This window comes from Bos mutus, chromosome 1, assembly GCF_027580195.1.
Source record: "Bos mutus isolate GX-2022 chromosome 1, NWIPB_WYAK_1.1, whole genome shotgun sequence".
Taxonomy (NCBI): domain Eukaryota; kingdom Metazoa; phylum Chordata; class Mammalia; order Artiodactyla; family Bovidae; genus Bos; species Bos mutus.
This window is the reverse complement of record NC_091617.1, coordinates 43383832-43411251: the sequence shown is the minus strand read 5'-3', so window position 1 is coordinate 43411251 and position 27420 is coordinate 43383832. Positions and strand designations below refer to the sequence as shown.

General features: G+C 41.0%; 2 protein-coding genes across 7 annotated transcripts in view; one reads left to right on the top strand and one right to left on the bottom strand.

Moving 5' to 3' along the window:
- Nucleotides 1-27420, bottom strand: part of CMSS1 (cms1 ribosomal small subunit homolog) — a 397325-nt gene that overhangs the window by 71221 nt on the left and 298684 nt on the right. For 3 of the 4 annotated variants that reach the window (XM_070368318.1, XM_070368341.1, XM_070368332.1), the window contains exon 2: nt 6755-6913. The exons of the other annotated variant lie outside the window; for it this stretch is intronic. In XM_070368318.1, the coding sequence (XP_070224419.1) occupies nt 6755-6913 (159 nt within the window). The remainder of the gene's footprint in view (nt 1-6754; nt 6914-27420) is intronic. 4 annotated transcript variants of the gene reach the window in all.
- FILIP1L (filamin A interacting protein 1 like) overlaps nt 6733-27420 on the top strand; it is a 306431-nt gene continuing 285743 nt past the window's right edge. For 2 of the 3 annotated variants that reach the window (XM_014478556.2, XM_070368270.1), the window contains exon 1: nt 6734-7172. The gene's annotated coding sequence lies outside the window, so the exon portion shown is untranslated. Of the gene's footprint in view, nt 7173-27420 lie in introns of all 3 variants that reach the window. The other variant, XM_070368307.1, reaches the window with a different exon arrangement.

Below are 27420 nucleotides of genomic sequence, written 5' to 3'. Positions count from 1 at the left end.
AAGAATACTGGAGTGGGCTGCCATTCCCAACTCCAGGGGATCTTCCCAACTCAGGGGGTGAACTCAGGTCTCCTGCATTGCAGGCAGCTTCTTTACTGGCTTAGCCACCAAGCAGAGACAATTATATCAGTTCTGGAAAGAGGCCTAGTGGATACTGTGCAAAAGGAAAATAAGAAATTATTAAAACAACACATGGTTACTTGTCTCATAAAGTTGCTTGTATCTCAAAAGTATATCTTATTAGTATAACTTTAAGTGAAAAGCTGTCCTTTACCTTTTTCAAAGGTGAGTGAACAAAACAGTGAAAAGTCTGATTCAGGCCCATGGCGGTATACCAGAATCTCTTCAATATGCCATGTGAAAAGGGAAAGACTGATAAGGAATTTACTTCTTTGTATTCGTAAATACAGTACTATAGTAGTGCTGTCTGACAGAGATATAAGCCACCTATGTAATGTTAAATTTTTTAGTAGTCTCATAAAAAAGTAAAAAAAAAAAAAAATGGTAAAAACAATTTTTAAAACTATGGTAAAATATAAATAAGAATTTACTGTCGACCATTTTTGAATGTAAAATTCAATGGTATTAAGTATATACATTCACACTGTTGTGCAACCACCATTACTATCCATTTCCAGAATTTTCCTATCATCCCAACAGAAACTCCATACCTGTGAAATTATAACTTCCTATCCCTAACCCCCAGCCCTTGGTAACCTTACTTTACTTTCTATCTCTATGAATTTCACTATTCTAAGTACCTTATGGAGAAGGCAATGGCACCCCACTCCAGTACTCTTGCCTGGAAAATCCCATGGACGGAGGAGCCTAGTAGGCTGCGGTCCATGGGGTTGCTAGGAGTCGGACACGACTGAGTGACTTCACTTCCACTTTTCACTTTCATGCATTGGAGAAGGAAATGGCAACCCACTCCAGTGTTCTTGCCTGGAGGATCCCAGGGACGGGGGAGCCTGGTGGGCTGCCGTCTATGGGGTCGCACAGAGTCGGACATGACTGAAGCGACTTAGCAGGCAGGCAGGCAGGTACCTTATACAAGCAGAATCAGACAGTATTTGTTCTTTTGTCTGGCTTATTTCACTTAGATTTGTCATCAAGTTTCATCAATATTTTAGCATACATCAGATTTCCATTCTTTTTTAAAGACTGAATAATATTCTACTATAGGCATACACTGCATTTTGTTTATCTACTCATCTGTTGTTAGACATTTGAGTTGTTTCTACTTTTTTGGCTATAGTGAAGATAAAGATAATTTTAATGTGTTTTATTTAACTCAATATATCCAAAGTATTAAATTTCAACATAGTCAATATAAAAATAATTAATGAGATATTTTCTATTCTTTTTTCCAAGAAGTACCTGAAATTCAGTGTGTATTTCACAACTACAGCACATGTCAATTTGGATTAGCCAAGTTTCTTGTACTAATCAGCCACATGTAGCTAGCAGTTAATATAGGAGGGTTTGTAGTCAAGTTTTGGTAAATCATGACTCCTCCTGCAATACATCTTAGTGGATAATTTACACTTTATTGGTTCTCATATAGCCCAGGTGTTTAGAACTGGGGCTCTGGAGTCAGATTAATCTAAATTCAAATTTCAGATCTCTCACTAATTACCTTAGTATATTAGAAAGGTTACTCATTAATAATATTTCCAAATGTGAGTTCCTCCATCTGTAATGTGGATAAAAAACACTATTTCTCCCACAGGGTTGCTGTGAATTAAGTTAAGTAACACAAAATGCTTAACATAGCATTGCCACAAAATGCTACTATTAAGTATAATAAAAAAAAAGGTGGTATTCCGGGTCATTAAGACCTTTGTTTTTGTATAGTTCTGTGTATTCTTGCCACTTCTTCTTAATTTTTTCTGCTTCTATTAGGTTCTTACTGTTTCTGTCTTATCACACCCATCCTGCATGAAATGTTCCTTTGATAGCTTCAAGTTTCTTCAAAAGAGCTCTAATCTTTCCAATTCTATTGTTTTCTTCTATTTCTTTGCACTTTGCAATTTGCATATTCTTGCACTGATCATGATGGTGTGATCACTTACATAGAGCCAGACACCCTGGAATGCGAAGTCAAGTGGGCCTTAGGAAGCATCCCTAAGAACAAAGCTACTGAAGGTGATGGAATTCCAGTTGAGCTATTTCAAATCCTAAAAGATGATGCTGTGAAAGTGCTGCACTCAATATGCCAGCAAATTTGGAAAACTCAGAATGGCCACAGGACTGGAAAAGGTCAGTTTTCATTCCAATCCCAAAGAAAGGCAATGCCAAAGAATGCTCAAACTACTGCACAATTGCACTCATCTTACACTCTAGCAAGTTCAGTTCAGTTGCTCAGTCATGTCTGACTCTTTGTGACCCCATGGACCACAGCACACCAGGCCTCTCTGACCGTCACCAACTCCCGGAGTTCACTCAAACTCATGTCCATTCAGTAGGTAATGCCATCCAGCCATCTCATCCTCTGTCATCTTCTTCTCCTCCTGCCTTCAATCTTTCCCAGCATCAGGGTCTTTTCCAATGAGTCGGTTCTTCGAATCAGGTGGCCAAAGTATTGGAGTTTCAGTTTCAACATCAGTCCTTCCAAGGAACACTCAGGACTGATCTCCTTCAGAATGGACTGGTTGGATCTCTTTGAGTCCAAGGGACTCTCAAGGGTCTTCTACACCACAGTTCAAAAGCATCAATTCTTCAATGCTCAGCTTTCTTCATAGTCCAACTCTCACATCCATACATGACCACAGGAAAAACCATAGCCTTGAGTAGACAGACTTTTGTTGGCAAAGTAATGTCTCTGCTTTTTAATATGCTGTCTAGGTTGGTCATAACTTTCCTTCCAAGGAGTAAGTATCTTTTAATTTAATGGCTGCAGTGACCATCTGCAGTGATTTTGGAGCCCCCCAAAATAGTCTGAAACTGTTTCCCCATCTATTTGCCATGAAGTGATGGGACCAGATGCCATGATCTTGGTTTTCTGAATGTTGAGCTTTAAGCCAACTTTTTCACTCTCCTCTTTCACTTTCATCAAGAGGCTTTTTAGTTCCTCTTCACTTTCTGCCTTAAGGGTGGTTTCATCTGCATATCTGAGGTTATTGATATTTCTCCCAGCAATCTTGATTCCAGCTTGTGTTTCTCCAGCCCAGTGTTTCTCATGATGTACTCTTCATATAAGTTAAATAAGCAGGGTGACAATATACAGCCTTGATGTACTCCTTTTCCTATTTGGAACCAGTCTGTTGTTCCATGTCCAGTTCTAACTGTTGCTTCCTGACCTGCATACAGATTTCTCAAGAGGCAGGTCAGGTGGTCTGGTATTCCCATCTCTTTCAGAATTTTCCACAGTTTATTGTGATCCACACAGTCAAAGGCTTTGGCGTAGTCAATAAGGCAGAAATAGATGTTTTTCTGGAACTCTCTTGCTTTTTTAATGATCTAGCAGATGTTGGCAATTTGATCTCTGGTTCCTCAGTTCAGTTCAGTTCAGTTCAGTCGCTCAGTCGTGTCCAACTATTTACGACCCCATGAACCTCAGCACGCCAGGCCTCCCTGTCCATCACCAACTCCCCGAGTCCACCCAAACCCATGTCCATTAAGTCGGTGATGCCATCCAACCATCTCATCCTCTGTCGTCCCCTTCTCCTCCTGCCTTCAATCTTTCCCAGCATCAGGGTCTTTTCCAATGAGTCAGCTTTTTGCATGAGGTGGCCACACTAGCAAAGTAATGCTCAAAATTCTCCATGCCATCCTTCAATGATACATGAACTATGAACTTTCAGGTGTTCAAGCTGGATTTAGAAAAGGCAGAGGAACCAGAAATCAAATTGACAACATCTGTTGGATCATCGAAAAAGCAAGAGAGTTCCAGAAAAACATCTACTTCTGCTTTATTGAATATGCCAAAGCCTTGGACTGTGTGGATAACAAGAAACTGGAAAATTCTACAAGAGATGGGAATACCAGACCACCTGACCTGCCTCCTGAGAAATCTGTATGCAGGTCAAGAAGCAACAGTTAGAACTGGACATGGAACATCAGACTGGTTCCAAATCGGGAAAGGAGTATGTCAAGGTTGTATTGTCACCTTGCTTATTTAACTTATATATGGAGTATCATAAGAAATGTTGGACTGGATGAAGCACAAGCTGGAATCAAGATTGCTGGGAGAAATACCAATAACTTCAGATATGCAGATGATACCACCCTTATGGCAGAAAGTGAAGAACTAAAGAGCTTCTTGATGAAAGTGAAAGAGGAGAGTGAAACAGTTGGCTTAAAACTCAACATTCAGAAAACTAAGACCATGGCATCCAATTCCATCACTTTATGGCAAATAGTCGGGGAAACAGTGGAAACAGTGTCAGACTTTATTTTTGGGGGCTCCAAAATCACTGCAGATGGTGACTGTAGCTATGAAATTAAAAGACGCTTGCTCCTTGGAAGAAAAGCTATGACCAACCTAGATAGCACATTAAAAAGCAGAGACATTACTTTGCCAACAAAGGTCCGTCTAGTTAAAGCTATGGTTTTTCCACTAGTCATGTATGGATGTAAGAGTTGGACTATAAAGAAAACTGAGCCCTGAAAAATTGATGCTTTTGAACCGTGGTGTTGGAGAAGACCATTGAGAGTGCCTTGGACTTCAGGGAGATCCAACCAGTCCATCCTAAAGGCAATCAGTCCTGAATATTCATTGGAAGGATTGATGTTGAGCTGAAACTCCAATACTTTGGTCACCTGATGCGAAGAACTGACTCATTTGAAAAGACCCTGATGCTGGGAAAGATTGAAGGCAGGAAGAAAAGGGGACGACAGAGGATGAGATGGTTGGATGGCATCACTGGCTCAATGGACATGAGTTCGAGTAGGCTCCAGGAGTTAGTGATGGACAGAAAGGCCTGGTGTGCTGCAGTCCATGGGGTCTGAAAGAGTTGGATATGACTGAGCAACTAAAATGAACTGAACTGAATGGAACTAAATTTCTTTGCATTGTTCATTTAAGAAGGGCTTGTTATCTATCTCTCCTTGGTGTTCTCTGAAAGTCTGCCTTCAGTTGGGTATATCTTTCCCTTTCTCCTTTGTCTATAGCTTCTCTTCTTTCCTCAGCTATTTGTATAGTCTCCTCAGACAACTCTTTAAAAACGTCGTCACCAAAGACTGAAACACACATAATCCTGGAACAAATGAAAAAATAAAATTTCCCTCTGCAAATAATACTATTGAGACAGTTGGTAAAAAGTTGAATGGGGACTATGGATTAGAAAATAAAATGGTATCAATATTAATATACTGAATTTGATAGTCATATAATAGTTATGTAGAAAAGTGTACTTGCTTTTAGGATAATAACACTGAAGCACACAAGTTGATTCAGAAAAACATACACACACATATAAACACAAGGAGATAGGTGGGTAGAGGGAGATTAGAGGAAAAAAGGGAGAGAGACAGCAAATGTGGCAAAATGCTAAAATTTGGAGAACCTGAGTGAAGAGTATACAGGAATGCTTTACTATTCATGTATCTTTTCTGTAAGTTTGAAATTATTTCAATGATAATAGCTAAAAATAAACAGCATGGGTTTCAGTGCGACTCAGATGGAAGTTTGAATTCCAAGTCTGATGTTTATCATCCAGGAGACTGTAGGGAAGTTAATTATTGTGAGCTTTGGTTTTCTTATTTGATCACCAATTCAAGACCAGTTTGGTCTTCCCAGATGGCGCTAGTGATAAAGAACCCGTCTGCCAATGTAGGAGACATAAGAGACGCAGGTTCGATCTCTGTGTCTGGATGATCCCCTGGAGGAGGGCATGGCAACCCACTCCAGTAATCTTGTCTGGACAGAAGAGTCTGGTGGGCTACAGTCCATAGGGACATGACTGAAGCAACTTAGCATGCACGCACAGGACTAACTTAAAGGGATGCTGTGATGGTTATGTAAAATAATACACAGAATGGAGCACCTGGCTAGTGGTGAGTCTGCCTGGCAGAGGACCTGATACCTAACTGGTGAGGAAGTATGTACTTGCTAAAGAAATGAACAAGCTCCTTCCTCCTGCCCCTCCCCACCAATCAGATTAAGTGATAGCACTTAGAGAAAACTAACACATTTTAACAAAGTATGAGATTTTTCTTAACATTGCATAACACAAAACAAAAACCTTGATTAATCATAATAAATATCATCATACATTTGAATGTTGCTCTTAAGTTTCCTCAGCATTTTGCCCTCATGTCTCATATGACACTGAATGGAACAGGCAGGCATTCAAGTTAAAGTTCAACACAGCGTTAATAATAGCAAGTCTCTGCAGTGCCTTGGGTCACGACTGTCAAAGAAGAGGGCATGCCCTTATTACTTAAATCTCAAACAGGGCTTGCATCAGTTCTTGGCTGCAGGGTACAAAATGAGGTGCAGTCTAACATCCATCTGGGCATCTGTTCTTAAGATGCTGGCACCGCTGTTTGTTGTGGTTCACAGTGTATCTGGGGCAGTGACAGGGCACAGAAGGGGACCCAGGTTGTGCCTGGGAGGTTTCTTCTCTCAGCCAAGATGAGCACATAAATTTGAAATCACCCAAGAGGGTGGTTTCAGAGTTGCCTGCCAAAGAGTGGTGTCTTCTAATCTGGAGAGCAGCTGCTGGGCACAGGCATGCAAACACACACACACATAGACACACACACACACAGACACACACACACCCAGACACACTCACGGAGCCTATACCTGCCTCTACTTGTCTGCTCTGGGCAGATGGCTCCTGGGTCTTGGGTGGTCTCATTCTGCACCTCAGTCCAGTTAGACCCTTTCTTCTGTGGAGGCTGGCAAGCTGTGGGGTGAGAGATTCAGCCAGGTCGTCTGCCTTCTGAGTATGAAGGACACTGCCTGGAGAGGGAGGAGGGTTATATTTAGTGTTTGGGCCCAGTCAGTACTGGGCTCCCCACTGCCTCTCCTCTGCGGAACTGTCAGTGGACCCTGGTTGCAAGTTCTCCTTGACTTTGAAGCCCACAAAACAAAAACTGAGAGACTGTCCAAAAAGAAAAGAAGAAAACGCTGTTGGCCCCTGGATTCCACTGTTGGATTTGGTGGGGATGAGAAGAGAGGACCACCGGGTGTGACCAAGCAGAGGCACCTGCGCGGTAAGGTAAGTGTCCCCACTGCCACGGAGAAAAGGCTTTGGGGACGTGTCTGTGATACCCAACATCCAGGAACGGCCCCCACTGCTCCCCAGGAGCAGGAGCTTCTGGGCATTATGCAAGGGAATAGAGTAAATCTTAGGCATGATTAAGGGCTTATGAAGGGTGATGACTTTTTTTAATATGAAGAAGAGCTGCTTGCAAAATAGAGGAACTATCCTGACAGGAGATATGAAAGGAGACCAAAATAAAATTTTAAATTGCTATCCTCTTTAGAGCAAGACAGATGGTCAAAAATTTTTAAATGGTTTGGGCGGATGACTTTGCTTGGTAATAGCTTGATTTTGCAAACTGATGTAAATGATCAATGCATAATTTGAAAATCATCCCAAATGTGGTTATCAATGGAGAAGTGTATTGGATAGGCTAGACTGGTTAGGAGGCATTTTCTTTTTATGGAAAGACAGAAGAAATTAACATCTTAAAATGGCAACTTAGAGGTATTCCTTTTCGTTTCCTTTTGTTCATATTTCTTTGGTGCTAAAGATTTGATGAATGGGCAAGATTTGATGAATGGGGGCCAGAGAAGAGAAGCAGATTCTTGAGGTGGGGTTTTTTGGAAGGTCTTGGAAGATACCTATCACCCCAAAGCATGACTGGATATTTATGGCACAACAAACCTCAGTGTCAATGGGAAATGAAGCCTGATTGCTGCCAAATGATACCAGAGAAAGTTCTGCTCACTGTACTTGCTCAGTGGGAGTATTAGTCAGTGTTTAGGGTGAATGCATAGTTTTGAATACAGATACAGTTTGAGAGATACATGTTCAGCTAAAATTTTTGTGACATATTCAATCACTCTTTTTCATTACACCTGATGATCACATCTTTCTTCAATATCTATGCAAGTCTTACGAAGGACTGCAAGAAATGCAATGCACACACTGCTCAGCTACATTCACCATGTTCTATGTGTGCATCAGGCTTGTAATTAAGGAGGCAGGGGGTGGCGTACTACTGGTGAAAACGTTTCCAAACTGTGGCAATGCTCCTCTTGCTTCAACTAAAAATACTTTTCCTTTGATGATACTTTATAATACATCAATCTTCTATCCTCCCAAAACAAATATTCCAAGTAAATACATCTCTACAGTCATCAGTTGACACTATTATGAAACTCATATTATACTTAATTAAAAATCCAGTATAAATACGTAAAGAGCTCTTTGCTATTGAAAATTTCTAAAGGCAGCAATAACATTCATGGGCTATTTCTATTTCTTTAAAACAAATACGTTGGGCAATCAAGACAAGTCTATGCTTACAAGAGTTTTTCAGATAACTTCCCAGAGCAATGTTGAGTTTGGGTTCTTAAGATTACCAATGCAAAAATATTCTATAAAAATTCTAGGATGCAGAAAGTATTGCTTATAAACAAAAAAGTGTAAAAAAAATTTTCTTAAAGAGTTTAGATTCTGTTAAAGTTTGTATGTAGTTTTCTTTTTTCATTTAAACTGTTGTTCAATAAAAAAATTTGTTAGCCAAGAATTGGTCTTAGGTACTGGCATTGTCACTGGAGATACAGATACTTTATTGTGGTTTCAAAATGATGATCCATTTACCTATTGTATGGGATAGATGCTGTAATGTGCCAAGAGTTCAGGAGCAATGGGGATGAGCTCCAGGGATGGGGAAAAACAAAAGTAAAGGGCCCTGTATTCTTCAGAAGAAAGTCCATGTTATTCTTGTCTTAACGTAAAAGAAAATTTTCATTACTACTGAAATACATGCCTTGCCTCTTCAATATGTTACATTAAAAAACATTTAAAGAAAAAAATATTGCTTTTATTTGCCTTTGGACAGAACTAAGTGGCCACCAGCATTTAATAGCCATTCATACAGAGAACAACATAATTTTTTTATTTTGTTTCATTATAATTAGGTAGACCACTTTTATGGCAAAAGGGCTTAATTAGTTTGCTCACTTGTTCATTCATTCAACAAATGTTTAGAGTGCCTACTACATGTTGGGTTACCAGAGATACAGCCGTGAATGGAGCAAAAGTGGTTTCCATATTCTCTGAGTATAGAGATCTTCACAGAGGGGCCAATTAGTAGTGATTTGAACCTTAATACTGTTCATGTTGCCTACCATGGTGTTTTCTCCTTTGTTTCTAATTAAAACAAAAAGACTAGAAAAAAATTTTCCTACTTATAAAGGTTTATTTAGTGTCTGCAAGATAGGGAGAGAATTCCAGGGACCAAATAATCAGATTGGAATATACATTTTACTGAAACTACTTGAGGCTTCTTTGAGGGATGTTAACATTTCTGTTCTAAATTATAGATGTCAGACAAAGGCTCACATACTGATAGTCTGGGTCAGACAAGATGTCTCTAAGGAGGACATTAGAGCAAAATTTGTATTAGATAGCCTCCTGACTATCTGGGGCTCAAATCTGATGAGAGCTCAAGACGTTTCTGTCTAATTTGTCTGACAAAGACAGTCAGTCACCGGAGGCTACAGCAGAAAGAGTGGCAGTGCTGCGCTTCTCGCTGCGGTTGAGGCAACTTTGTACAATGGCGGTATTCGTAACCATGGGGTCGTTTTATGCCTGGGAGGTGTCCTACACTGTTTACACAATTCGAGTATCAGTCACTCACTTGATCCCAAGGTGACCCTGCATGATAGGAAATGCAAGTATTATTCCCTGTTCAGCCGATGGAAAAACCAGGTTTTAGACTTTTAAGGAACCAGCCCAGCTAATGTTCTCTCTAATGCAGTCTCCTTAAATAATTTCTCAAACGAAGTCTAGAAAAATTCTGAGTTTTCAGCATGAATACTCACAGTTCCGAGCACTGGTTGAAGGTGGTGGTGGCCAACTGGAAGCTGCCAATGGGAGAGTTTCAGGCCTTCCCACACCCCATTGTCTTCCTGCCTTTACCTCCCTTTTACACTCACCCAACAGTTCTTTCCTCTGGCCCTCAAAATAGTGTAGTTTCTAAACAAGATATAAGCTACTGCTTTTTTCTTCTTTTTATGATGGGAACAGGATAGTATAATAGTATACTCATCTACATGTGAATGCCAATAGAATTTTAAACCGCTGGTTAGTGCCAAAAGTCTGGCAACATAAAAAGCCATCAGATCAGATTAGACCAATTGTCCACCCAGCCCAGATTCTGCTACTGGTGGATGCATAAGTGGGCCCTTGAGAGAAGCAGTTTATCAATGGTAAGTGAAAATATCACAGGACAAAATTATGGGGGAAAATGGTAAGCTGACAGCTGTATCAACTGAGACATATGAGTTAACTGAGAGCTCTATCAAGATAGGCAGAGCTGAACAGAGCAGTCCTGAGTGAAGGTCTCCCTGGTGGATTTCAAGAGAGTAAACTGATCTGCTGGCAACTGGGATACTGAAGATAACAGGGTGTAGGGTACCACTCATAGCTAGTATTCTCTGTTACTACTAGCTATGATCAGTCAAATGCACTTTATTTCTTCCTTACATTTTTTCCCTGGAATTTATCGTGTACCTATTTAAGGTTTATTGTAATTGTTTGGAGGTGTTTAGCTATTGGGTTGGCCAGAAAGTTTATTTGGGTTTTCTCATAACATCTTACGGAAAAACCCGAACAAATTTCTTGGCCAACCCAATACTTTGCTCTAGTGGCTTGGACAGAATGTCTCAGATCCCCTTGACGGATCCAGGGACAATCTTCTGACTAGAAAAGTAGAGTTTAGGGAGGACAGGAATGTGGGTAAAGCAGAGGCTGCTTCTGTGCTTCTTCTAGGAGCTGCTGCTCCAGGCCTTGAGACAGAAAGAGACAGAGGCAGCTGCCTCTGAGCCACGGTATTAACTGCCAGGTTGTGACTAGGGACACCAGCTCCTTGGTTTTCAGCTGCTCCAAACATCTTCACCCAGAGCTATTTTAAGAACCTTTGCATTTGATCAGGGAGCATGTGGGGTTAAGCCTTGTGTTTTCCATTTCAGTTTTAGATCCCAAGCAGGTGCAGCTAGTAGTTCAGAGTTTAAAAACTTATTATTGTATTTCTCCCCAATCAATGCAAAAATAACTTCATATTAGGGGAGAAAAATCCTGTAATTGAGATCAAGACTTGTTTCTTAAATAAAATTAAAAGTATTTAGAACTTGAACTTAAAAAAAAATCACTAGCATTTTCCATTATAATTCTTGTTTGGCAAACTTGGCTAAAAGTATGAAAGAATAAATAAAGTCATTTGGCTAAAGTAGTCATGTACGGATGTGAGAGTTGGACTATAAAGAAAGCTGAGAGCCGAAGAATTGATGCTTTTGAACTGTGGAGTTGGAGAAGACTATTGAGAGTCCCTTGGACAGCAAGGAGATCCAACCTGTCCATCCTAAAGGAAATCAGTCCTGAATATTCACTGGAAGGACTGATGCTGAAGCTGAAACTCCCAATACTTTGGCCACCTGATGTGAACACCTGACTCATTTGAAAAGACCCTGATGCCGGGAAAGATTGAAGGTGGGAGGAGAAGGGGACGACAGAGGATGAGATTGTTGGATGGCATCACTGTCTCAATGGACATGAGTTTGAGTAAACTCTGGGAGTTGGTGATGGACAGGGAGGCCTGGCGTGCTGCAGTCTATGGGGTCATAAAGAGTCAGATCTTGCAACCCCATAAACTGTAGTCTGCCAGGTTCCTCTATCCATGGAATTTTCCCGGCAAGAATACTGGAGTGGGTTGCCAATTCCTATTCCAGGGGATCTTCCTGACCCAGGGAAAGAATCTGCATCTCTTGCGTCTCCTGCATTAGCAGGTGGATTCTTTACCACTGAACCACTTGAGAAGTCTCAATCTAACCCTGCTGCTACTGCTGCTAAGTCACTTCAGTCGTGTCCGACTCTGTGCGACCCCATAGACGGCAGCCCACCAGGCTCCCCCGTCCCTGGGATTCTCCAGGCAAGAACACTGGAGTGTGTTGCCATTTGCTTCTCCAATGCAGGAAAATGAAAAGTGAAAGTGAAGTTGCTCAGTCGTGTCCGACTCTTTGCGACCCCATGGACTGCAGCCTACCAGGCTCCTCCACCCATGGGATTTTCCAGGCAAGAGTACTGGAGTGGGGTGCCACTGCCTTCTCCGCAATCTAACCCTACATTCTACTTATTATGCTTGGAATACTGCTGACAAGGACATCTTTGTATATTAGGGACATTTATGATGGTCTAACAATGTCAAACAATGATTTACCACTTGAACTTTGACAATCAGAGAAAGGTTTCCTCTAAGACTCAGCCTACTCCCTGAAGGGACAGAGTTGAAACAAAAGTGAAGGCAATATAAAACAAAAAATTATTTCTTTTACAAACCTTTTAAGCTAAGTATCTGTAAATTCCTCCAAAATTTATATAGGTCTTTCTTGATCTGTTCAAGTTTTGTATCTCTAATGGTCCACTACACACTTATGAATCTGAGCCAGAGTTGCCCAATTTCTTAGTTTAAAAGATTTATTTGTACTCTTCAGAAGATTCAACAAAGCAGAAGTGCTGGAATCTGGGGCTTGGATACAGCTCTGGAAAAATAAAGGAGGTAGGACAATCATTGGTTGAGTTGTATTTGGGACTGAGGAATTTTCTAGGCTTCAGGACTTGCACTGCTAAAATCAGGATAGTCCCGGGAAAACTGGGGCAGTGGGTCACCCTAAATGGAGAACACACAACTGAAATGATCAAATTATAGTGTCTTATTGCTGTAGAGGATCGGGGTACAGAAACCAGGTGTCCTAATTCTGTCTGGTGCATGGTATACATGGCAGACTCCTTGTTTAGGAAGATGTGGGGAGAGGTTTGGTCATAAGATTCACCTGTTTATGGAATCTCACCCTTCCTAACACAAGAAGAGATCTGAAGGCATAATAACGAAGTGCCATCTTGAAGCTTGGGAAGTTCAAGTTTCCCAGTGAACTGGCTCAGCTTCCCACCAAAAACAACCAAGACTCCAAGATTACACAGGTATTCCACAGTTACATTTTTTGTTTAAAACTTTACAAGGGCAACATAGACTATTCACACAAATTCAAGGGGAAACAGAGCATAAACTGTACAAGTCCACCAAACTTCTAGACCAGAGTAGGAAAAGAGTAAGGGCTATCTGAACTGAATATATCAATATCAAACAAAAGCCAGTTATTACTAAACCAGCAAATGGATGTACTCATTAGCATAATGCCTAATGCTTAAGAGCATGGATTTTTTCCAGATGACATCATGGGTTTTAATCTCCAAAAAGTTACTTAACCTCTCAAAGCTTTAAGTTTCCTCATAAAATGAAGATAATAACTGTATTTGTCTTTTGGGGAACAATAAATGAGAAATATAAAGTGTTAACCACAGTTAGTGACAAATAATAAGTGCTTGATAATCAGGAGATATTTATGGCAATGAACTCCAGTACTCTTGGCTACAGAATACTGTGGACAGAGGAGCCTGGTGGGCTGCTGTCCATAGGGTCACATAAAGTCGGACACGACTGAAGCAATTTAGCATACATGCATGCATTGGAGAAGGAAATGGCAACCTACTCCAGTATTCTTGCCTGGAGAATCCCAGGGACAGAGGAGCCTGGTGGGCTGCTGTCTATGGGGTCGCACAGAGTCGGACGCGACTGAAGCGACCTAGCAGCAGCAGCAGTATTACTATCATTATTAATAATATAGAAAATTCCCGGTGTTATAGATTGGGTCTAACAAAATTCAGTCTTGAAAATGCGGCATGTCAGGTCTTCCTGAAAAGCTGGTAAACATTACAAGATCCTGGATACACAAAGACACAAAATTTGGGCCCCTTGAGACAAATTAAGAAGTCTTGGGCTAGAAATGTTATCTAGAAACCAAGGGAACTGGCATTTGAATAATGTGTTTTCTTAGGGACTCTAAGAACCACTGCTTTATATACTACATGCCCACAGACAGGTATGAATTTAAAACGCCAAATTTTGTGGTTTGGGCATAAAAAAATTTTCAGAAAGTTGGTTATTGAAAGTAAACCACAAATTTCCTTGAACTATGTTAAATAAGCAGGAATATTCTTTTCCCTTCTTTGAGCTTCTCTAACCATAAACAAGTCACTACTTTTTTGCAATTCTCTTGCTCTCTCCTTCCATAAAAGTTAGATCGTATAATGGAAGTTCCATCAAAATGTGATAATTTATGGGCCCACAGCCCAGAAGATTTTGAGGAGACAATCAAATTCCTAAATGTGTGCAAATTATTCCAGAATGGGAAATGACTCTTCCGGTGTAGCAGTAATTATTTATGTAACATTACCTTGGGAGAATGTTAATGGTAGAGCATTAAATTTCTCCTGTTAAAACAAAGGCACTTCTACAGGGTTTTATATCTTCTTTCCTAATTTGGAAAGACAGCATTTGTACACACAGAATAGCAAGTTTTGCTATTTTACTGTTAAGTGGTGAGGTCAGGTTTCAGACAGACTGTCCTGACACATTAAATACCTGTCATTTGTGTGGAAGGAAAACTCCAGTTCAAATCGTGACAGAGTTGCAGATCCATCACTCTTAAAGTAAGCAAAGTAAGCAGCAAATTCCAGTACCAAAAAAGTGCCAGAAGAGGCCATAATGCCTACTGAAGGGAGAAAAACTTTAGTTTACCTCAAATTCACATGCACTTAGTAATTTCCCCAAATGGCATCATAAAACTGCAATCATGACCTAAATAATCTCAGTTATTTAAGCACGTAATTCTATTATTATGTTCCCATCCACATCTGGATAGTTCATTTGTACAAGGAAATTTCAGTTGAAAAAAAGAACTCCAAAAGTTCAGCTAGGTCTAGTGGAACTAATCTGTGTATAAACAAGGAGTTTTTTTTTTTTCAAACAGGATGGAAGAATATAAAGATTTTCACCTGTACTTGCAGCACTAAAACAGTAGTTCAGTCTGAACTGGGAGCTACAGATTTACTTCTCTTGACTCTGTAACAAAATCCATAAGAACTTAATACTTTCAGGGTTAGATCAGATTCAGTCAGTGGCCAAACGCCAGCCACCATCTTAGTGAGGTTTTTGCATTTCAATCCATTGCCCTTGTGACCAAAAAACATTTTCCTTAGCGTTTCCTTCAGCATACTTGTGCTATCTTATTAAATTTCAGCCGTTTTTTTTTTTTTTAAACAGTAAAATAACCTCTGGCATTTAAAAATTTCCAAACATGTGAAAACATACTATGGGGATCACAGTATCAGCCCGGGATTATAGAACAGCCAGACACCACTTGAGTGAATCAGATGGTGCTGAACTTATCTAAAGGATTCCAAAGGAAGTGAGCATTCCTAGCAGGAAGGTGAGCAACACACCCCAGCACAAGCAAGGGTACAAGCTTCTGAATTGAGAACTCTCACAAGGACATGCATGCGTGCTAAGTCACTTCAGTCGTGTCCAACTCTTTGTGACCCTATGAACTGTAGCCTGCCAAGCTCCTCTGTCCATGGGATTCTCCAGGCAAGAATACTGGAGTGGGTTGCCATGCCCTCCTCCAGGGGGGTCGTCCCGACTCAGGAATTGAACCTTCATGTCCTGTACTGCATGTCACTGGGGAAGCCCCTCTCACAAGGACACACAGTTATAGAATATGATGCCTGTGCATGAAGGCAGACCTTTAAAAAAAAAACCCCACAACTCAGTGATCATTCTCTAGCTTTTAACTCTTTTTAAAAAGCCAAAGTAGGGCTTCCCGGAACAATCCTTCACCAGGTAGCTCTAGATTTCCTGCCATTCTTTCTCACTATCTCCACCACAGTCCTAGAAGTCACACTGAACCCTGCTTAATCTTGAAATTAATGACTCTGTCCAGATGGGAGCATTGTTAGAACAGATCTAGATTAGCAGGCATGCAGAATGGATTTAGTCTACACTGGTCTGGAGGAGAAATGAGATTCCACCAAGTCTGGCATTATCTGCAAGGGTACAGCTCTGGTGGTATTCTGCAGTCTGGAAGCATGTACTCTGTCTATCACAGCATCCTGGCCAGACCAAGTTGTTTCTGTGTCCTTATGATGAATCAACCTCTTCAGATTTACTGAGGTGTTGTCTAGGTGTGATTGTTCCATTAACCCCAGCCTACCACTGACAGTGACTGCAGCCATGAAATTAAAAGACGCTTGTTCCTTGGAAGAAAGGCTATGACCAACTTAGATAGCATATTAAAAAGCAGAGACATTACTTTACCAACACAGGTCCATCTAGTCAAAGCTATGGTTTTTCCAGTAGTCATGTATGGATGTGAGAGTTGGACTATAAAGAAAGCTGAGTACCAAAGAATTGATGCTTTTGAACTGTGGTGTTGGAGAAGACTCTTGAGAGTCCCTTGGACTGCAAGGAGATCCAACCAGTCCATCCTAAAGGAAATCAGTCCTGAATATTCATTGGAAGGACTGATGCTGAAGCTGAAACTCCAATACTTTGACCACCTGATGTGAAGAACTGACTCACTGGAAAAGACCCTGATGCTAGGAAAGACTGAAGACATGAGGAAAAGGGAATGACAGAAGATGAGATGGTTGGATGGCATCACCGACACAATGGATGTGAGTTCAAGTAAGCTCCAGGAGTTGGTGATGGACAGGGAAGCCTGGTGTGCTGAAGTCCATGGGGTCGCAGAGTTGGACACGACTGAGCGACTGAACTGAACTGAACTGAATCACTGATAGTAAATTCCTATTTCCTGCATATCTTATGCCTTGAATGCACAAATATGTTATTTAACTGAAACTGTAGGAAATATATTCTGATTGCTTGGATTTCCAGACTGCCAAGCACAGCTCTGTTCACACCAATAAATGAGTCTGATGGTAAGAAGCTATGTGAAAACAAAGGACTTCCAAGATGAGTTTCATTTGAGAAAGAGTGTGAAGAGGAAGCCAACTGATTAAAAAGATTTTGTTTGTGGAGAAGGGGAATGAGAACAGTAGTTAAGTATGGGCTTCTGCAAAGGTAACATCTTCTGAAACATCTCCTGGGACTGTATCATCTTGACCCAGCAGTTGTTTTTCATTCCTACTTTCCAAGCTACCTTTGTGTAAGAATTAATGACCTTCCCTCAGTCCATTAACTCAGAGTGCCATTAATCTCCAGGAAATACCTTGTCAGTATTGCCTGAAGGATACATGAGAAACACTATATTTAAGGTTAAAAATGGTTACTTGTACAGCTCTTTAACTACCCTTTTCAATGATTATGGACTCTTCTTGGAATTCTCTTTGCCCCAGAATTTAATATTTTAATTAGAGTCTTAACTTGTAAGCTGTGAAGTTGTCAAATAGGGACTGCAACTGATCCAAAAGAAATGTCTTTCTGGAGGGTAAACTGAGTTTTCAAAAATACATGTAAAAAAGGATTCTATCAAACTAAATTCCTGTAATTCCTATGTGTCTTATGTACTTGGAAACTGAATGTTGCCAACCCCAAATCTGCATTGTTGGTCAGCTCCAGTTATGGGTTATTTCCATTTTAATCTTTGGTAGAAGAATATATCATCTACTAAATCAGCTTTGTAAAATGTCTAGAAAAGTTGATATAGGCATAAATATTTGTATACTTTTAGAGGAATGTTTAAGAGACTTAAATAATACTTAATATTAAATGTTCTTGAGGGCACTCCAAGAAAAGGCTAAAAAGAGTAATAGCTACAGTCAACAACAGCAGGAAAAAAAAAAAACAACACTCATAGAGATTTCCTAGAAATATAAATTATATCCTGAGGAAAAAGTTAGATAAAGGCAGATTATTTTAATAGAAATATTAGAATGCAAGCATAGTAGGGATTTTGGCTTCAGAGAGAAGTGATGACAGAAGCAGCAAACGTGCAAGAAATGAGGATGCCAGTGGTCGGGTAGTGAACTAGCCACGCTAAAATCGGTGGCTCAGTCTCGAGCTGAGGGAAAAATACCACAAGCGATTGTTTTCATCCCCATTTTTCCTGAACTTCTCTTCCACTAGAGGAGAGTTAACAAGCTGAGGGCACTGGTGTAAATCAGCTAAGCAACAGGGCCAAACTCACTGCCATTCCAGCAGAAAGGGAAGAGGCCCTCGGTGCTAACATTTGGGTTCCTGGCTTTTGCCAGAGCAGCTCTCAGTCAGCCAGCTCTGAACTGGATTCTTCTTTGCTTTGGTCACTCTCCTCTGGGTCCTGAGAAGGCTGGCCTGTGCTCCAAAGCCATTGTTCTTTAAACAAAGTTGTGAACCGCTAACGGTTTTGTTTAAAAGTTTATAAAATGGTAACCACATTGCTACATCTTTCTGGAATATCTCAAACAAAATGTGGTTCAAATTTCTTGTTAAAAAAGAAAAAAGAAGTCCAGAGTTCCCAAATAAACAAAGACAGCCAATATAGTTAACAGGCTTGTGTGACCACAGCTCTGTCATTTTGTCTTCTCTTTCTTGCTTTGGGCAGAGGTCACGGTGGCCATGCAGCGAAGGAGCCGATGACTAGTCCCACAGCTCAGGAGCTGTCTGAGCAAGCTTCTATGCGGCACCCCCTCCCCTGCACCTCGGCAGGACTGGTGGGAGGGGAAGGCAGAGAGGCTACCTTCCCTGGTGCCTGCCCCGATACACACAGCAGTTATCCCCATTTCGAGCAGGTGAGAAGCCAGCTCCATGTGGGGGATCACAAGGAGCCCCAACTTGGTGACTTGGCCTCTGTGCCTATAAGCAAATAAGAGGTACAAATGGACACCTCTACTAATTGAAAACCACTGCATTGATGCAGATGATTAAACAAATGATGGAAATCTTGGCAGGGAGCTGCTCATGGCTTTTATTAATAGACATTGATCTTTATATAAAGATCACTGATGATGCCTCACACACACAGGATACAAAGATTCTTTTCTTTAGGGCAGATGAGACAGATCCATCTTAGTGCAACAATCTATTATTTGGACAAACATGCTTACCCCAAAGCCAGGCCACCCAAATCGAAGCAACCACTGGATATGACCACCCCAGAGCTTCTTGTACAACCCATGCTGCAGGCAACGTGCATCTCCCCATCCCAGCTTCAGTCCTTCATTGACCATCCCTCCTTTCCACTTGACATTCAGGATGACTGTGGTTACTTGCCCAATCGATGCTTCAACTTTCCAAGAAAGGCCAAATTCAAGATTTGAGGGGGAAAAAACCCCTAAAGACTCTAGCTCTTTAGTTTTACAGAGGGACTTGGGCTCAGAGTAGATTCTGCAAACATTAAAACGGCTGTCCTGTCCCTGATCTGGTTTCCTGTCAATGTCTGTGCAGCAGTTCCTGAAGGAGCAACAGCAGCCTTCAGGAAAGAGCTGCTCTGCCTAGGACTCGGGGTTCCACATGTCCTTCTGGCTGGCTCTCCCCATTCCCTCTGCTCTTGCCATTCTGAGCTTCTGCCATCTCCCTGGGCTAAGTGGGTCCTTCTTAAAGGGCCACTCACTCTGCTCATAGTCATGACTAGTGAGATCTCTAGTCATCAGTTGCTTTTGGAAGACTCTGAAACTGAGATCACCGAGTACACAGGAATATACAAAGGTCAGGGAAGGTATTTAAAACACACATAGATCTCTGCACACTGGTTGGTTGGTTGGCTCCATTTTTACAGCACTTAGCATCCTGAGCTGCAATCACACACATTTTCCTCCTCTATTGGCACCTGTGCTGCTGTGCGCAGAAGGCATTACATTGCTTTTTCCTTTGAAACCACCCTTGCCAATCTGCTCTGCCCTGACGGAGCTTGGACGTAGATTGAAAGGCTATTTTTGACGAGAGGGCTTAGCAACATTCCCTAAACAGAAAGTATCTCTCCTACACACACAAAGCATTATAGAACACTTTTTATCTACTTTAGTCCCTGATCCTGGAGAAAGGAGAAAGTTGGCTTTGTAAGGTGTCATCTTTGTTGGCCAAGTAAAGAGTTCAGTAAAGAAATTTAGAGGAATCACAGTGTCCTTGGGTTCGTTCTTTCAGTCGAACACTGAAGAGCTACTTGAAGGCAAAGCGCTGCAGATGGTACAAAATGGAAAGCACACTATCTCTGTCTCTGAAGAATCACCAGTTCAGTAGAAGCAGAAAAAAATCCACAAAAGAGCGTGGAAGGTGAAACATGTCACAACAGAGGTGGAGATAAAGTGACAGCATGATTCAAGGGAAAAAGAGAACCTTCCACCTGTGAAGAAGTGGAAATCACATTTACAACAAGGATCCAACTTCTTCTGCAAGCAGCCTATGCCAAGTACAGGCTTTTAAGGCTATTTCCACTTCTGTTTCCTTATTATCCCCCTTCTGAGGGCATTTCTTCATGTTCTCACTGCCCCAACCCCTCCTGTGACGATCGGGATCAGACGGCACATGTGTTACTTTGAAGGGCATGTTTATTTTTACCTCAATCAAGAACTCCAGCAGGAAGACCTTAACTGAAAGCAAGGTTGTGCGAGTCCTAATTTTTCTTCAGTTACTTACTTGTCCTTTTTTCCTGTCCTTTGTGTCTTCTAACCTGATCTCTCTCACCTGAGGCCACTCTTACCTGGCTGCAGAGCTGGACTGCCACCACTCCCCTCAGGTATCAAAACCGGCTTCCAGAAAAGTGTCTGGTGCTGGCCTGTGCCCATAAATGTCAATGTATAATACTACACATGGGATTGCTGTTTCAGCTGCAGCATTAACTGTCCCCTAGTAAAGGAAAGTCGGACGTTAGCTGTGCCAAGATGCTGAGGAAGGAAAAAAATACTTTCTTCCCCAGATTCTGTTAAAAAGCCGTCTTGGACAGTAACTACTAACTGCCACCTGGGAGAGGCTGATACATATGTTTGCTTTTCACCATAGTCTAATGAAAATTCCAGCTTGCATCACACAGCTCCAGAGGTCCCCAAGCACAAAGTGGCCAAGGCACCTCAATATCTGATGGGCTCCCACCCTTCATGCAAGTGAGAGGTCGTCTCACACATCCTTCTCTGTTCTCTATTGTCTGGGCTGAAAGACTGATCACAGACACTTAGGAAGCTAAGCCTCTTTGACTGCCCCGCCAGGAGTGAAAGAGCCAGGAGAGGTTGGCCTTTGTTACTATCTGCCTGGGAGAATTTTCTTCAAAAGACATTAGAATACCTTGACAGCAGTGCTCCCCCGGGACCTGCAGCAAGGCAATCACTAGCCTTACCAGGCCTCATTTCTGCTAGAGGTCTCAGTGACTCTCATCCTCACAACCCTGGCATTTCCAGCCACCAGCAAAAATGCAAGCATCACTAGGCAATAGTCCTCTATTGTATCTTCATTCCCATGTGACTCTGCTTCCTCCCTCGGGTTCTTCCCTTCTCTGATTTCCCTCCAAATCGCTCCCATGGTGCTCTCTGAACGTCTCTGAAGACACGTGAAATGGCGCAAAAGCTCAGCTTTGCAGTCAGGCAGATCTGGGTTCAGAGATTCTGATGTGGACTTGCTGTGTGACCTTAAACGATGCATGTGACCTCTTTGGACCTTATGCCCTTATTTGTAAAATCCAGATGACAGGAATTAGTTTGTAGCATCCTGTGAAGACTAACTGTACAAAACAGCCAAACACAGTACCTGGTACATTCTAGGTGCTCAATAAACAACAGTTATTGCTATTACTGGAAGCCCTACATGTTCAAGGGCTTCCCAGGTGGCTCAGTGGGTAAAGAATCTGCCTGCAATGCAGGAGACACAGGAGATTAGGGTTTGATTCCTGGGTCAGGAAGAGCGCTTAGAGGAGGGCATGACAACCCACTCCAATATTCTTACCTGGAGAAATCCCATGGACAGAGAGGCCTGGCAGGCTATAGCCCATGGGGTCATAAAGAGTTGGACACGACTGAAGCGACTGAGCATACACATGCATGCCACATGCTTACCCTTCTTACATACTCGTCTTCCCTCCTCCTGTTCCACTTGTTGTCCCGCTCTTCCCCCAGGACTTATACTCTCTTAGCCCCTCAAGAGAAGACCAGTCATACTCCCATAGCCCAAGCCCTAAGCCTGGGGCAGTACCACTCTCCAGGCTTCACAGTGATGCTTCCTCGCCATTCCTTGCCATCTTCACATCACCGACCACCGGCTTCCCTTGAGGTTCACGTCATCTGCCCATACACGCTTGTCCAATTCCCAGTTCTGCCATCTACTGACTTTTCTTCATCATTCCACCTATTTAATAAGGACTGGCAACTGGATCAAGCTTTTTTCCCTCTTAATTCCCTCCACGTTGAGGGTAGTCTCAACTTGAACATAGATGATCTTTACAATAATGTATCTTCAGTGTTTCTCAACTCCAAAAGCACACTGCACCTCAGCAATTCAGTTCTACTGCTACCCCTGGAATGTTCTGCCTCTGCACACCTGTGATGTTTCACTGTACTTAAGTGCTTCCCGTGTGTCTCTCCTTGGTGAACTGTTACACAGTAGGTGTCTGGTACCCAGTAGGTGTCTGTACACAGTAGGTGTTTAATAAATATTTATGGAATGAATAACATGGTACATCAGTATAGTTTTTTAGAGCTTACAATATGCTTCTCTGTCCATTATCTTATTTGATCATCACTTTAGGAAGGCAGAGACATGATCACAATTCCCCTGTATAAATATGGAAATGAGGCTCAGAAAAACTAACGACTTACTCGAGGTTACCTGGTTAGGCCACAACAAATACCTCTTTATTATAGCCCATAGATGCCAGCTGGGGCTTTTCCTGACATCCTAGCAATGAAAACAGTCCTGTTCTTCCCTGCCTTCCTTACCCCTGTGTACTTACTTCCTTTGAAAACTTAAGAGAAAATTTGGAAACATGAGAGCTTGTTCATCTTAGGTACATACGAACAGTTCTAAGAGGAATATGTCTCTCTGTGCTCCCAAGGGTCTCCTGCCCTCAGACTGTACATTAAACTCTCAGGATCTTCTTTAAAGAATTATGTAATGTTGTATTTCATTGCCCCACTGTGAACACTAACATCATAAATGTTCAGTCTATTACTAACATTATGCAGATTTCAGAACTGGAAAATGCAGAAACCCAACCTTGCGTTCTCTGATTAATTCAATCCTGGATCTAAGCTCCCCGATAAAGCCCACAAAATGACAACTCAAAACTCCTCTGGTTACCAATGAAAGATGATCATTGGCAGAAATATGAAAACTCTCTTTTAATATATAAAGATGAGTTCTGCAATTGGCAAAGCAAAAACAGCTTCCTGAATCACTCTGCACCACATCCCACACACACAGCTGAATCCAATAAGTTCTTCACTGGAATTTGATTTACAATCCCAAACTACAGAGTGTCTAGTTTCAGGCAGTGAATGAAAAGCCTTTCTTATCTGGGCCATTTGCTATCTTTAAAGCATTTTCCTAGTTTAAGGAAGCCATTTTAAAAAAGGGATTATAGCTAATGGGTTCTTTTCATGGTAAGATTCCACTCCTGTATATGGCAATGATTTTTGTGAAATTCAACATTCTTCAGGAAGGTACTGTGCTAGACACTGAGATGTAAACAAAGTATGTAAAGTACTTGTTCCCTAAAAACCACAAAATGCTGAAGAAAGACATCAAAGATCTAAATAAACAGAGACACATACTATGTTCATAGACTGGGATACTCAGTACAGCAAATATTTTATTGTTGTTGTTTAGTCACTCAGCCGACTCCTTTGTAAGCCCATGGACTGCAGCCCACCAGGCTCCTCTGTGCATAGGATTCTCCAGGCAAGAATACTGGAGTGGGTTGCTATTTCCTACTCTAGGGGATCTTCCCCATCCAGGGATCCAACTGGTATCTCCAGTATTGCAGGCGGATTCTTTAGTGCTGAGTCACAGGGGAAGCTCTGCAAATATTTTGATTTGCCCCCAATTGATAAACAGGTTTAATGCAATTCCAACCAAGAACTGGAATTTCAAAACACTTTTTTTTTTTCTGTCGATATAGACAAGATAATTCTAAAATTTCCATGGGGAGGTAAAGAAACTAGGAAGCTAAGATACTGTTGAAGAAGAAGAAAAGTGGGAGCTATCAGTGTACCTAATTTCAAGATTTATATAGCTGCAATAATCAAGACTGTGCATATTGGTGGAGGGACAGACACACAGATCAATGGAACAGAACCAAGAACCCAGAAATAGACTCATGCAAATATGCCTGACTGATCGTCAACAAAGGTGAAGAAGGAATTCAACAACAACAACAAAAAGATATGCCTTTTCAACAAACAGTTCTGGAGCAATTGGACATTCAGAGGAAAAAAAAAGAAACTCAACCTAAGTCTACTGCCTTACACAAAAATTTAACTCAAAATGGATCATGGACTTAAATATAAAACATATATCTGTAAAACTCTTAGAAAAAAACAATAAGTGAACATCTTTGGGGTTGAGGACTAGGCAAAGAGCTCCAACACTTGACATCAAAAGCTCAGTCCATAGAAGCAACATAGAGACATCAGATTTAATCAAAATGAAAAAGCTTCTGCTCTGTGAAAAACTCCTTTTAGAGGATGAAAAGAATCTTGAGATTGAAGAAAAAAAAAAGCAAACCACACATATAACAAAGGACCACTGCCTAGAATATATAAAGCCTCAAAATTTAACAGTAAAAAACCATACAATCCAATTAGAAAATAGGCAAAAGATAGGAACAGACATTTCATCATTGTGGATATTCAGATGGAAAATAGGCATATGAAAAGATATTCTACATCATTAACCATTAGGGAAATGGAAATTAAAACCAGAATGATGTATCACTACATGCCTCTCAGAATGGCTAAAATTAAAAAAAAATAGTAACAATAAATGCTGGTGAGGATTCAGAGAAATTAGATTACTTCACATTGCTGATGTGAATGTAAATTGGTATAACCACTCTGGAAAACAGTTTGGCAGTTTCTTAAAACTAAAATATGGCTCAGCAATTGTACTTCTGGCCATTTATCTCAGAGAAATGAAAGCTTAGGTTCACACTACAAGTTATACACAAATGTTTATGGCAGCTTCATTTGTTAGCAGTCCCAAATTGGAAATAATGCAAATGTTCTTTGAAGGTGAGTAGTATGGTTTATTGGAAAAGGAAATGGCAACCCACTCCAGTGTTCTTGCCTGGAGAATCCCAGGGACGGGGAGCCTGGTGGGCTGCCGTCTACGGGGTCGCACAGAGTTGGGCATGACTGAAGTGACTTAGCAGCAGCAGCAGTATGGTTTATAACCATGCTATAGAATATTACTCGGCAAACAGAAGGAACAAACTATTAAGACACACAGCAACCTAGAAAAATCTCCAGAAGGTTACACTGGATGGAAAAAATTAATCTCAAAAGGTTATATACTACAAGATTACATTTATACAACATTCTTGAAATAATAAAATTACTGAAATAGAGAACAGAATACTGGTTGCTAGGATTTAAGAAGTGGAAGTGGCAGGGAAATGATTTGAACTATAACAGGTCGTGTTCTGTATGCTGACGGCATCAATGTTAACGTCCTGGTTGTGATGCTGTACAACAGCTTTGCAAGATGCCACCATTCAGGAAACTGGGGAAAGGACACCTGGGATCTCTTTTGATCACATCACTCTTACAATGGCATGTGAATCTATAATGAGCTCAGAGTAAGAAATTTAACTAAAAATGTCAAAAGTATAGATTTCATTTTTTTTTTAATAAGAAAAAGAATGAGAAGCTATGTATCAGAATCTTTACCCTTAGGTAGTAGTGAATCAGTGACTTTTATTTTCTTCTTTTGCATTATCTGACTTTTTCTACAATGAACATTAATTGTTTTGGTAATTAAAAAGGAAGACATTGGCTGTAAGGAAAAGAACTAAATTCTTATGTCTTAAGCTGTCCAACTTGGAATACTTGGTTATATGTTAGACCAGGGGTCTCTGCCTTGACTTTGAGATTTTAAAGGGTCGGGTTCAAAATGAGTCAGGCTTTCTTTTTTAAATTTCACATTTCAATTTTTTCAATTCGGTATTCTATTTTTTTGTTATCCAGTAATATCTAATCTATTAAGGTACTTATGAAATTGCACAGATTCCCAATTTATGATACTTTTAGCATTAGGCTGGATCCATACATCAAGAAAGTTATGTGTATCTAGGAGAAGAAACGGAGAAGGCAATGGCACCCCACTCCAGTACTCTTGCCTGGAAAATCCCATGGGTGGAGGAGCCTGGTAGGCTGCAGTCCATGGGGTCGCTAAGAGTCAGACACGACTGAGCGACTTCACTTTCACTTTTCACTTTCATGCATTGGAGAAGGAAATGGCAACCCACTCCAATGTTCTTGCCTGGAGAATCCCAGGGACGGGGGAGCCTGGTGAGCTGCCGTCTATGGGGTCGCACAGAGTCGGACACGACTGAAGCGACTTAGCAGCAGCAGCAGCAGCAGCAGGAGAAGAAAACAGTTATGGACAGCCAAATTAAATGGAATTTGACCAGAAAGTTCCAGTAGTTATACTTGGAGTGAGTTTGTCTCAGGAGAAGAATAAAACTGTGATCCTAATAGAGCTAACAGATTTTTCTGATAGATAGTGGCTTAATTCTAAAAGATGCTGAATGCAGACAGGTAAGGCTTGAGGACAAGGTAGAAACTCAAAATAAGCAGGCATAATTCTTTCTGGAGGGGGAACCTAACAATAATAATAGTTATAATAACTTACTTTTTGCTCAGGGCTTATTAGATACCAGGAAATGTTCTAAGAGCTTAACGTTTACTAACTCATTTAACCAACTAGTGGTCTTCATATCGAGGTACTAGATATGCAAATATTTTACAAGGTAATGCACATGCAAGGGTATTTTAAAGAAATTAGTCTCCACAACTTTCATTTGTGCTTTATTTTTTAACTGCTTGAGAATTCACCTTGCATTCATATCAGCCCTCTCTCGTTATTAAACAGCAAATGCTTCATCCAAGACAACTATTACTGCCTTGGACTTCATTGTCTTTGGAGTACACAAACTTTCTGCAATCCAAACATGCTGTGATTAGCAAGCATCCTGTCTTCTATCTCATACTCATTTTTATTAAGTGTGAGGCTTAGTCAATATTGAGATATTCTGAATTCTTAACAATGGCCAGAGTAGAATACATAAATGATGCAGATTCTTTTACATGTTGTGTGTATCATTTCTGAGAATGAAAAATTACTCAAATACATATTTTAAAAATATGAATACCTTTTTTCATTTCTTTCCAGTTTTCTCTGAGTTACTCAGCAAAGCAGGTC